The 12,920-nt window shown below is 43.7% G+C and overlaps 1 protein-coding gene across 1 annotated transcript in view; it reads right to left on the minus strand.

Annotated features, from left to right (window-relative positions):
• Nucleotides 1–372: 372 nt before the first annotated feature.
• LOC308043971 (contactin-4) overlaps nucleotides 373–12,920 on the minus strand; it is a gene marked incomplete at both ends in the record, with an annotated part of 157,556 nt that continues 145,008 nt past the window's right edge. Inside the window, 10 exons of the mRNA XM_080350395.1 lie at nucleotides 373–473; nucleotides 1,682–1,850; nucleotides 3,383–3,495; nucleotides 3,990–4,176; nucleotides 4,963–5,078; nucleotides 5,605–5,839; nucleotides 7,651–7,721; nucleotides 8,967–9,116; nucleotides 9,858–10,016; nucleotides 12,523–12,643. Of these exons, the coding sequence (XP_080206521.1) occupies nucleotides 373–473; nucleotides 1,682–1,850; nucleotides 3,383–3,495; nucleotides 3,990–4,176; nucleotides 4,963–5,078; nucleotides 5,605–5,839; nucleotides 7,651–7,721; nucleotides 8,967–9,116; nucleotides 9,858–10,016; nucleotides 12,523–12,643 (1,422 nt within the window). The remainder of the gene's footprint in view (nucleotides 474–1,681; nucleotides 1,851–3,382; nucleotides 3,496–3,989; nucleotides 4,177–4,962; nucleotides 5,079–5,604; nucleotides 5,840–7,650; nucleotides 7,722–8,966; nucleotides 9,117–9,857; nucleotides 10,017–12,522; nucleotides 12,644–12,920) is intronic.

The following is a 12,920-nucleotide window of genomic DNA, read 5'->3' on the forward strand; positions in this document are numbered from 1 at the left end:
TCATGATAATGTTGTCCATAGCATTTTATAGCAGAGGAAAAATTAATATCTACATCATATGTTAACTTTAAAAAATTCTATAAAACACTAAATATATAATAAAAAATATGCATATAAGGACATATGTAAACTGCTTTGGTAACATCATATTACAGATGTTTTCAGTGCATTGCAGAGTTTCCAAAGAAACTTCAGACAAAGCTATATTTGCTTTGAGGAAGTACTGTATAATGCCATTCCTAAAGAAGCATAAACATTTTTCCAGTAGTAAGATGTACTCAAACCACAATATTACTTAGTACTGGGTGTCTTCAAAACAACTAGCTAAATGTTGCTTATATTATAAACAAGAAGTCCTTTATGTAATTTTTGTCATAAACTGGACCGAGCTGTGAGCGAGATCATTATTGTGCTGATGGCTGACAGTGTACAGGCGTTGGAGGTCGAAGAGCCGGATCCTCTCGCGTACGCACCTGAGCAAAGGAGAGAGGGGGAGAAAATCAGTGAGGAAAGCAGCGTTCACTAAACCAAACCTCTCCCCGCCCCCAGATTTTAATTCTGTTTCCTCGGATGAAGTGTGGTGGTGGCAGGAGGCAATGTGGCTCGCGGGAGGTGGGACCCCATGCATGGTCCCATCCTCCTGCTGCAATAGGCTCCTGTTTACTGGGTTTCACCTCTCTAACTGAATTTTCGGTTTAATTTAAATTCCTGCAGCTGTTGTGTTGAGGCTACTTTCACAATCATAGTACTTCATGGCCTGTTTATTTATTTATTTATTTCTTTTTTCCCAGCTGTACTATATTCAAGCTGTTACTCATGGTACCAGCCCAGCAGAATCCACATCCCGGAGGAGCTGCAGACCTGCTCTGGGGCCCACTGCATTGAGCTAAATAGGAACTTGCATGTGTTCCTGCTCTCCTATGTCTGTTGATTAAATGCCTCTGTATGGTTTGTATAGCCACAGTGCACAACCACAGTGGAGATAATTCTGAGCTCACCCAGGGTTTTGTACATTGCTGTAATTTTAACGCCATCATCCTGCATTGCAGAGGCTCCTGATTTAATGCAGCTTATAAACTGTGGCATTATTAATGGAAGATGGTACATGGAGATTTTGCAAAAGCAATGTTGTGTAATAAAATACTCTCTTTGCTGTTTGTTCTTCTACACAACCTCGTTTCCCTAAATAAATATTTATGCATCCAACACACAATGGAATATGGCTATGCAGTAGCCTTATACATTCAAAAGCCTCTGAACACCACATTTTGTATTTCGTTACAGTGAATTGCAGTGGAACAATATATTCAACATATGTATGAATATGGAAGTAAGAGAGTGAAAAGTGTCTAGAAATATAACTACTAATATAACTACTAATATAACTACTAATATAACAAATATAGCTACTTATGATGCCATTTATTATGGTTTAATCTTGAGTCAGGATGAAACCAGAAACGTGGGCTGGAATGACCACCAGTCTCAGGCGGGTCTAGGTTTCAGCCCACAGCCTGGCTCTGCTCAGCTTCCCGGCTCTGTGTTGTCCCCATTTGGTGACACAAATGGTGACTGGGGTGATGCGGGTCTGTCCTGAGGAGGAGAGGATCTGGGGATGCCAGCTCCCCATAGCTTGGTGGCAGCAGGAATGGGCACCGACCCTGGTTCTTCCCATCCTTACTTGATATCTTTGGAATTCGGATTTGTTCACTGCTGCTGCCATCACCCCCGTCACTGAACGGCTTTATCTCTATGATGTAGTCCTCATCAAAGGGCAGGGAGAGCTCAACGGAGGTTTTATTAGTTTCTATTACAGACGTGCTGCTCTGCCTGTTCCACCTGTACAAAACCTGCAGCAAAGGGGAGAGAGAGAGGAGGCAGAAACAGCAGAGATGTTCATTGCCCCAAGGGTGTCCAGATTTATTGCTGCTCTTTTCCTGCCTCTGATGCTCAGACACACAGTCTGGTCACAAGGGGGCCCATATGGACACTGCCCCCAAGGTTTTTGCTGGAGACCCACACCAGCACTGATGTGACAGTGCCCTGGTGGGGAGGTGGCACTGGGAGGAGGGTGATGCCGATGAGGAGCACCAAACACTGCACTGGTGCCTGGTGGAGCCTCTTGGTGAAATCTTTAGCTTCATTAAGCTAAAATAAATCCCATGGCTGTCTTCAGGAAATGGAGTTGGGGTATTTGACACAGTGTCATGACCTGCTTCTCATAATTGACTTTCTGAATTACCTTCTAAGATCTGGGAATTCTACTAATTTCTGTCATAAGTTGTGACATAAAATAGAAGATTTCCAGGGAAAAAAAAAGAAAAAAGATGGGCAATGTTTGCTGTGATTCAGGAAAGAAAACTGGCTGTATTATCTTAAAAGTTAAGTTAAAAGACATCTTTTTAGAAACCTGCTAGACGGAGTTAGATTTTTCCGGGTGGCCAGTCTCTCTCACCTTCTTTCAACTGACTTCTTAATTTGCATTTCAAACCTAAAATATATATTGAAATGTGGTCCAAACTGCTGAAGTTCATCTGAGTTTTGACTAAAAACCCAGAGGAATTACTTATTTCTGATAATCTGATACAGTGCACCAAAGACAGTTAAAAGTTAGTGCAGAAATTCAGGAGAGCTGGCACAGGCTCACAAAGCTGCTGCCGGCGGCATTCCAGATTGTGACCAAAATACAAAGCATGTCCAGGTTCTTCATCGTTTCAGGCTCTGGTGGAAAATGTTTGCACAGCTCAACCCTAAAGGAAATGGCTGGCAATTGCACACCAATATTTTTTGGGGCCAAATTAAACCCTTGTGTAAGGTGATAGAACTGAATTCTTCCCAAGATTTCTCTCAAGTTAAATTATATCCTATTAAAACTGCTACTAATTAGGATTATCTTTCTTTTTCTTTTGGCTTTGCTTTCTGAAGAAAATGAGAGCTATTAAAAAAGCATTTTATTTATCTGCAATTAAGGAGTCAGTTGCAGCCTTTGGAAGGTTTCGACCGAAGGCAGGAGAGCAGTCCTGCAGGTGGGAGCTTCAGAGGGACAGAGATGGTGGAGGTCCATGGGCAGAGACCCACGCGGGTGCTGCTGGGGTGAGCAGCCAGCAGAACATGCTCCCTCTGCACGGGCATGGCTTCCCTTTCTGGAGGAATGCTTCAGTTTTAACTTGGAAGACCATGAAAGTGCCATGAAAACCACCTTGTCTGATCTTACTATAAACCCCATCTTGACATGGCATTTGTGGAAACGTTCCCTATAGACCAACATCAGAATCCAGCAAATGGTGAAGCTTAATGAGGATTCACTGCAGGACCAGGGGGTGGTGAGGGAGGTGTTGCAGGGCTGGAGATGTCCAGCTGCCCATGCTGACAAAATACTCACTTTGTAGCCTCTCACTTCTGACTCATTGTCCAGTGCTTTTACTTGGTCCCAGTTCAGTATGATCTTGGAGTCGGATGAATTCCATATGATGTTCCCAGGGGGCTGACTCGGCGCTATACCAAAATATACACAGCATTGTATTAATAAGGAGCAACGTTTCCCATTGGAATCCCTCCCAGTACGAATGTGGCTTCCACCACCGCAGCTGAGTGCTCCCAGCGTTCTATCGCTCTGGAAAGCTAAGGAGCTGTCTCACTGATCTGTGTCTTCAAGGTCACAGGAGGTGTGACACAACACAGTGCTCTAAATGAAAAAAGATTCCGTCAGTTGGTCAACAGGCCTTAGAACAGAAGAAAAAAGCCCTCTTGAACAATGAGATAAATATTTAATTTTCCTGCACAGCTATGAATTCAGATTTGTATGCTCTGCTTATTTAACAGAGGAAAGAGCCCTACAAAAAACCAAAGAGGCTGGTAAGTCTTCTGTACAAAAGCCCGGCAAAGAAAAGTCTGGCAGCTCCTTTAGTCTTGAAAAGCTTGAAATCGAGAGAGGTGATCACTGGCAGAAACCCTCTCAGCAAGAACCCCCTGTCCTCACACACACTCACGTGGCTTTTTGGTTGTGACGTTGACGGCGGCGCTGGAGGGGCCAGTCCCAGCCGTGTTGTATGCCCTGACTGCCAGGTGATACAGCGCGTTGCCTCGCAGGTTGGTGACTTTTGCAGATGTTTGATTGCCAACTGTCCGAATCCTTTTTGCGCTTTCTTCCTTTTCATCGTCTCTCCAACATCTGACCTGAGAAGCAAGGCAGGTGGGTGTTTACCTCCAGCTATGGGCTGGCAGCACCCTGGTTGCTTCCAGCAATAACTCTGGCACTTCTGGCACCTCTGGCTGAGGGGAGACCTTATTGCTCTCTACAACTACCTGAAACGAGGTTGTAGCATGGAGGGTCTCCCAGATAACATGTGATAAGACAAGAGAAAACGGCCTCAAGTTGCGCCAGGGAAAGTTCAGATTGGATATTAGCAAAAAATTATTCACAGATACGGTTGTGAAGCACTGGAATGGACTGCCCAGGGAAGTGGTGGAGTCACCATTCCTGGAGGTGTTTAAAAGGTGAATAGATGAGGTTCTTAGGGACATGGTTTAGTGCTAAAGTTGGACTCAATGATCTTGATGGTCTCTTCCAACTGGAATGATTTTATGATTCTGCTCAAAGTGCAAGTGCTGCAGGGACAGATCCTGCACCCCGATAGAATCATTTCTCATTCCTTGCTGGTAACCAGCACGGCTGCAGCGCTCTCTCCCCAGGACCGCAGATGTTGGCTGGCCGGAGAAGCACATTCATGCAGCTTCTGCCCCACAAGCTCTTCTCGCTATTTTCAGCCAGATTACATACAGAAAAAAATATATAATCTTTTAGCACATGAGAGAACTCTCTGTGTACTGAACAGACAAAAGAAAGCAAATATGCTGTGGGAACCCATGGCAGGCAGGAGCACTATTGCAATGACCACCCATCACATATTTGTGTCTCCTCAAAGCTTAGTACCAAAAGGATGCCATGTTCCATTTGCATACCTCGTATCCCTGTATTCTTCCTTTGTGCTGGTTCTCCCGAGGGGGAGCCCAAGAAACTTCAACGTCTGAGGCAGAAAGACTTCTGGCCAAAATAGTGGTTGGGGCTCTTGTTGGCTCTGGGTACAGAAGTCAAAAATCAAATTAAGAGTTTTCAATTTTGTGTTCAATTAGTCTCAAACTTTAAGGGATTTTTTTCACTGCACGAGAAAAGAAGCATGTGACCACAACAAATGCCCACATTTCAAAACAATGGCTTGTCAGCCTGTGCCAGACGGCACCGCTTATCTGCCTAAGAAATAATAAGATGTCATTACTAAACTCAACCCAGGATACCATGTACTGTAATTAGGACAAGAGGGAGCATTTTCTAATCAGTGGACATTAATTCATACTAAATCTCAGCAGAATTCTTTCCAGATTACATATTACTTTTCCATTAATATCAAAGATTTCATTACTATTAATGTTATTTTAATGACTATCAAAAGAATTAATCATGGCTCATCATTTATTATAAATTGGAGCAAGGATTAGGTATCAAAGGATATGTCAAGGTGTATACTAAACCCTTTCACACCCCAACAATGCCCTCATGTCCAGCAGCAAGGGGGTAGAGGTGGTGGGGTGGGCTCCTGGCTCTACCTTCCTCTGCCGAGTAGACGACTGTCACAGGGCTGAAGGACCCTTCCCCCTTGTTGTTGTATACCCCCACTTTGACTTCGTAGGGGGAGAAGGGTGGCAAGCTCTCATTGCGGAAGACATATCTGGCAGCATCTGGGGAGGCAACGACAGTCTGCATCCAGCTGATGGTGCCGAAGGGGCGGAAGGCCACGACGTACCCGAAGCCACCTCCGTTCTGCAGCTCCTCAGGCACTGTCTGTGGGCAAGCAGAGCGCAAGAAATAGCACTTTGAGCAATGGTATGTGTTTATATCCCTGCCTGGATGCTGGCCATTGCTCATGGTGCTTCTAAAGCTCCTGTCCTGAACATTAGAGATGGGAGGTGGCTGGATTCCAGTTTTGCATCTGAATACATCCCATCCTGTCCATGCTGGAGCCATACTGCTCTGTGAGCAAACTGCAGTCAGGGTGGAGAGCAGCATCTCCAGAAGACACCTCACCTAAAACTTAATTCATCTTTGTAGGTGCCCACTTTCCTTCACTGACCAGACAGAGCCTCCAGTAATGATGTGAGCAATTTTAGGCACTGCAATGACTAATAGCCTGAGGGTTGTTGGGGTCAACCAAGGACATGGTTTCTGTTTTCCCAATACTCAGGACAGCTGCTCTCACATCTTCAGTGTCACGTGAAGCCTTGAAGAACATATTCTAGCAATGTCCCAGCCAGCATGGGGCTGATGGTCCCTCGCTGGCCCATTGCTGTGCAGTCACCCAGACCTAAGTCAGCCAACTATTCACATCCCATATGACATGGTCTGTTAAGAGACCATGATGGTAGGGAGTGACTTGTCACAAACATGAAGGAGAAGGGTGGGTAAGTGCTAGGTAACAGTCAGAAGAAACAATCTGTCACCTCCAGGTCACTTCTGGACACACTGCCCACTTTTTGCTGTCAGGGTTGCAGCCTCCTAAAAGCTGCATCAAACCCAAAGCTTCAATGTGCTAAAATACCCTGTAATTATGGGCCACTCTCCCACAGACGTGCATGGTGCTTAAGCATGTGCAGGGGTTACTTCTGGTGACTGCATCTTACTCTGTATTGTAAGGCTCAAAAATTACACCAGACCATAAAGAAAAGGACATGGACATTTAAAATAGTAAATGGATTTTTTGTATCAAAATACAAATTATATTTTTTGCAAATTACAACTCAAAGTCATGGCTGATGTTCTTGCCATGTGTGTTTTCGAAACATATTGCAGTATCTTTAGGAGACATGGCGTAGCTAATTAGTCCAACAGAGGAGGAAATTTAGCACATGGAGCTATGTGGTAAGGACAAAAACCCATTTATAGTTTTTTAATAACCTTAAAAATATCTCTGGTGATTCATTCTGCCAGCTTGGTCAGAAATAGTGCTAAGTGGACTTGTTAGCATGTCTAGTGAAGTTCATTATTGGGAAAAATATGCCAGCTGCATCGCATCGTAACATGAAAATATGAGCAGACAAATGACTAAAGTTCTAACCCTGGCTGCCTTAAGGAATATTAAACATTTTTCATCTTTGTATCTCCTCTTGCTGGCTTTCATTAGCAGAAATGGAAGCCAGCATGCAATGCGTTGTGCTCTTAACTATTTGCTGCCATATAACCCAGCGCAGGGATAAAGGCTGGAGCTGGGAGCCAGCCACAATTCTCAACCAGGTCAGGACATGCCAAGCCTGGCCTCACAAAGCCCGTTTTATCCCTCAGGTTGTTTCTGCCCATTCGTGTATGCGTACAGGCGTGCTGAGAGCCAGGGGAGCTGAGTTAATGTTGGAGCAGTGATGTGCAGCCCGTTCCCCATGGTGCCCTGCACAGCACTTCTCTGCTGGCTTCCTTGCATGGGGGCCTGGGATGGGGAAGGGATCTAGATCAATTTTAATAGTTGGGCTATTTTTAGCACACAATCTGGGCTTTTTTTACGGAAAACTGTTTGAAAACTACAGAAGCCTCCCTGGGATCTGGGATGAAAGGACAAATCTAGATGATGACCATATTCATTTCCTCTTGGTTTGGACTCAGCTTACCTCCCATGTAATGACCAGTTCAGACTTGCTCCCTCCACCTCCACTGACGTTAGCTGGGGTCACTTCAGGAACTGCAAAAAAAAGATGCCAAGGATGCACATGATGGCTTTGAAACCAGAAAAGTTTGTTGAAAGGAAACAGACCTACTCAGTGAGACAACTCTGCTGGGTACCAGAAGCGCTATTAGGAAATTACTAATTTGCCATGGCAAATAGCACATTAAAAGTCTGTCAATAATAGTATATTAAAAGTATGTCAATTAACTTGTGTGTTCAGTCACTAATTGTTTAGTTTAAACATTTATCTTCCATAAAAAAGGGCTTTTATTTATTTTCCTATTTCATATTCTGTTCCATTACAGGCTAAAACAAAACAGAGGAGCCACCTACCAGGGGTTTGTCATAACTGAGGCACATATCCCTGCAGCAGCCACGCTGAGTCGATGCCTTGCCATGACCCCTTTCTGCCAGATCAAAGGACAGGGACAGCATCAAGGAGCATTAAAGCTCTCAAGGCTTGTAGCTTGTGCTGAAATCCCTGAACACAGACGCTACTGAGGATCCACCCTTAGAGGTGTTTAAAAGACACGTAAATGAGGTTTACAGGTGGACTTGGCAGTGCTGTGTTAACGGTTGGATTCAATGATCTTAAAGGTCTTTTCAAACCCAATCATCTCTATGACTCTATGGTCAATGTTTAGCTCTGCCTTCAGAAGCCTGAAGATGCACTGTGGTTCCAGAAGGCAGTGGTCTGTTTGGGAGAGGGTTGGAGAAAACCTTTAGAAAGCCTATGAAATGATCCAACCCATAGGGCAGCCCAGGGTGGGTGCTCCAACAGCAATGTTCCACAGGGGGAGGTCCAAGTTACTCGGAGGACCACAAAAGCCCCCAGCATCAAGGGCCTGCTGACTCTTCAGCTGTGAAGCTCAAGCTCCTGCTCTCAAGGTGCTGTAGTCTGTGCTCCAGAATTGCCATCACATCAGTTGTGGGAAACCAGAGGGACTGCTCTCAGGGTTCATCTCTTTCATCAATGGATACTGGGCAGTATTTTCAAAAAAATCTGCCCCAATAGTGCTTTTTTTTTGGAAAAATCATTGCTTTCTGGAGGGAAAGGGCACGAAGTCTTTCTATATTGTGGGTGTCACGATGCGAGGAGCTCCACAACTTCCCCTGCCTGTTCTGTGCACACAAACAGCATGAGGGAGGAGAGCAATGGGTGAGGAAAGTTCTTCTCTGCTTCCTCCAGTGCAACACATCCATTAGCACTGAGGAGCATTTGTTCCTCAAGATTTAACTCAGCTGCCCACCACTACTTACGAGCTTCTTCAGTTCTTCTCTTTTCTGAAGGTCTGCTGGGTTCTCCAATCCCAATCAGGTTGGCAGCCACTACTCGAAATTCATACTCAACCCAAGGGTTCAAACCCACCACTGTTGCTGTGAACGTCCTACCATCGATGATCTCTGGAACTAGGAGAGAGCCTCAAGTCAGGAGTGCAATAAAAGCCACTAAAGGTATTGAAAACCACTGAGAAAAGCTCACATCTGGTACCCTTAAAAGTGAGTGATTAACTGAAATACAACGTGAAAAAGGATTGATAAACCTTTACTCAGTTCTCTAATAGTTTGTTAACTGCAAAGAAGTAAAAGAGGCAGCACTAACACACTGTGCCTTTAGCAAAGAAATCCCTGCTATTAAAGAGTTTCTTCCAAATTGCTGCTTTTTGAAAACAGAGTCAAGACAACATGTTTGAAGAGTTTTTATTTTTCTCTTTCTAAAACAGACTTTTCCCTCCATTTAATGGTTACTGGAACAAAATTAACCTCTGACGGAATGAGCAATTACATCATGGGATTTTTCCCTCTATCAGGACAATAATTCTACTTAAAGATAGGCCAAATGAGACGGTCTGTCCCTGATGGATGTCTTTATAGACCACAATTACTGTTGTATATCTCCAGCGCAGCAACAAAAGATAGGAATTCATCCTGTTTTCCCTTAAACATTCATGAGAAAAATGGATGAGTAATAGCACTGACTAGACCTTAAATCTTTAGGTTGCTAAACTTGAAACTAGTTAATGAGACCAGTGCTCTGCATCCAGTGAAATTACTTTTCACTTCAAGGTGCAGAGCTGCTCCACTCGGCTCATGCATGGGTCCTGATGGATGTAACTTCCATCAGTGGAAGGGACCAGGCGATGGACCTACCTGTGCTCACTGCTTGCCATCCCACCGAGAAGGGGGTCCTTGCTTGTACAACATACATTGTAATAGGGCTGTGGTTGTCTGCTCCTGGCCTCCAGGACAGCTGAGCAGTGGTGTCGGTGATTTCATCTATTGTCACAGCTTCTGGTGGACCTGGGGGACCTGTTGGAAGAGTTACAGGAGAGGGATGCTTGAGGCTTCACAGTGACTCAAAGAGGGAGCACTCTGGTCTTCTTCCCTTACTCAGGACAGGGGTAACCAAATCCCAGCAGAAGAGTTAACCACAACCCCAGCTGTGGTTTAGCAGCTCTTTGCCTAGATGAGGTTGAGGCAGACTGGCTGGTGAAGAACAAAGGAACTGCCTGTAATGAGCTTCGTGTCTGAGTAGTGACCGGTAACTTCTGCTTCACTGCTGTGTTCCTTCTAACCAGTGAAGCACTGTAGGACATACTGCTCAGAGAGGGGACGTGTCTCCTGTATCATATGGACGTTACTGTCAGTAGTGGTACCTGAGGTGAAGTCTCTCCCCAAAAGCATCCTCTCAAGCAAACACTCCTGAAATTCATTCTGTGGACTAAAATTATTCTCCTATGATATTCAGAGAGCTGGACATATTTAAATATCTAATATATCCCCAAACCATACAATATTCTGTCTTTAAAATGAAAGTTTCAGCAGGTCTAGGCAGATTTAATTTCTCAGAAATTAAAATTTTAAATTGGTTTGCTGGGGGGAGCAGCCACGCAACGCAGCCTCGCAGAGCACTCAGCTCCTTTGGTTCTTCACTGCACGTTATTTTGTTGGATCTGTCACAAATTACTCCTACTGCTTGGCAGAGGCTGAAACAAACTTCATGTCTTGGAATAACTATCATTATTCCCAACATCTCAGAATATACATATTTGCATGGTGCAGGCTACAGTAGGGCAAGAGCAGGAAAGATTATCACTTAGTGGTATTTACCAGGTATTTCAGGGCTGATGATAGACATGTGCTTCTGTTTCAATGGAATGAAAAAAATCTCAGCCCTAGACAACTGGTCTGACTTTTGTGTACTAGTGCCAGGGGTTACATATATATGTTCTTGTTTGACATACTCTGATGTAAATAGCTGATTTTTATTCTAGTGACTAATCTCTTATTATGTTGACATAACGCCAAAATTTAAAAAACTTCTAAAATTTATTCTGAGGGCTCTATTTATGCACCAGCTCATCAGTCTCACAGCCCAGGGATATTTCCCAATTTTATGCAGTTGGTGGGATGGTAAAACACAACCCTCAGTGCAGCCATGGGACCACTAGCCTGGATGGAGACGTCCCTGTTGGTGTTTTTAGGGAGTGACAAGATCAGTATTTTTGCCACCATCAAGGGTCGTTTTATTGAGAGAATTTAGTGTTCCTCCTGTTTGTTTACAGAGCCAGCACTAAGGAAATTACCTAACTGATTACCCATCAGCAGGCTGTTTTGAAATGTTTGTGCAAAAATACAACAAAAAAACCCCATCTGAAATCATGCTACAGCAAAAAACAGAGAGTCAGTGTAATGGGGAGCAACCTTCTGGGGAGCAGAGCAGCGGCTTCGCTCCCTCCAGGAGACCAGCTCTTTGTATAGTACGTAACTTAGAATGTCTGTGTTTGTACACCTATGGGGGAAACGTGGTGAAAAGCGTAACAATATTATGAGGATAACACAAACGCCTGGCTAGAGATAAAGACACATTTCTAAATGCAAGTTCAGGGCTAATCTTGTACATTTTACTCTGGCACAGTTTGGGTAAAAAGGGAATTTCTTATTTATTTTTTGTGCTCTCCCCCTTCCACTCAGTTGCTCGAGAACTTGTGTTACATGGTGAACACGCAAACTATGATTATGCATGTCAGAACAGCATACAGACCTTGCTCTGAATTATTTATAAATCGTCTATCTTAATTTTTACCCGGGAGGACAAACTGAAGGTGGGATGGAGGAAACTGGGGACAGGACTCTGTTCAGTTCTTTCTCCTACTGATGCCTCCTAAGAAAGAAGCTACAGGCACTGCTGCAGCCAGGCTCTGAGTGATAAAATTCTTCTTCACTAAGTCCTATATGCCCTCCCTTTTTGCTTTCCTCAAAGCTAACAAGCAGGAAAATATCTATCATACTTATTGTAAGGATCCAGACTCAGGTTAACTGATTGTGCTTCTGCTGAAGTCAGACTTACAGATTACCTGTGTATGGTAACAAATAGATCGTGAAGTATCAGTGAAGTTACTAAATCATGTTTATTCTAGAAAAGGAACAATATTGCTGGGCAAAAATGCAGTGAACAAGATGGATACTGTTTCTGTTGCACAGTTCATCAAATAAATGAGCTCACTTGATGAAATTTTTGCATTCAGGACACAGACACATACTAATGTGTTTATCTATGCTGTGTGTCTCTTGTATGAGTATGTATATATGAAAGAATCTTTATACACACTGTTTGAAAACATACTGTGAACCTCAGTATGTACTTAAAGCCTATATTTTAGATTAATTACGAGACACTGGGATCTCAATGAATGTCTCTGAGCCCAGAAATTGTCTTACCAGCAGCAGAAGATGTGAGAAAAAAGACCAAAAAAAAAAAAAGAAAAGAAAAATAAAAAGAGATTTTACAACAGCAGTAACAAAATTCAAATACCTCTTACAATCAGGTCTGCAGCAGCCGATAGCTTGTCCACACTTGTTTGCACCATGCAGACGTACTTCCCAGCATGCTTCAGCTGGATGCTTCTGATCATCAAATCACCAGCTGAATCCTGCTGATAAAGTAGGGAAAAGTGGTTACAATTACTTTTTAATGAGCGCTAAACATCATTATCACATGAAGGACACTGTGACTAATGGATTTACTTTACACTGGCTGATGAAAACATTAGTAATGCAAGCCGTGGCCTATTAAAATTATGTGAGTCTGCCTTGAAGATAAGAGCGGGAGTGTTTCTAAAATTACAGCTCCTACAAGGGGCAAGAGAGCGTGGTTTGGGTCCGTTAAACAGTTTCCCCATTAACAATGTGGCAAACCTTATGTAGGGCAGG

Source organism: Nesoenas mayeri (assembly GCF_963082525.1).
Source record: "Nesoenas mayeri genome assembly, chromosome: 10".
NCBI classification, from domain to species: domain Eukaryota; kingdom Metazoa; phylum Chordata; class Aves; order Columbiformes; family Columbidae; genus Nesoenas; species Nesoenas mayeri.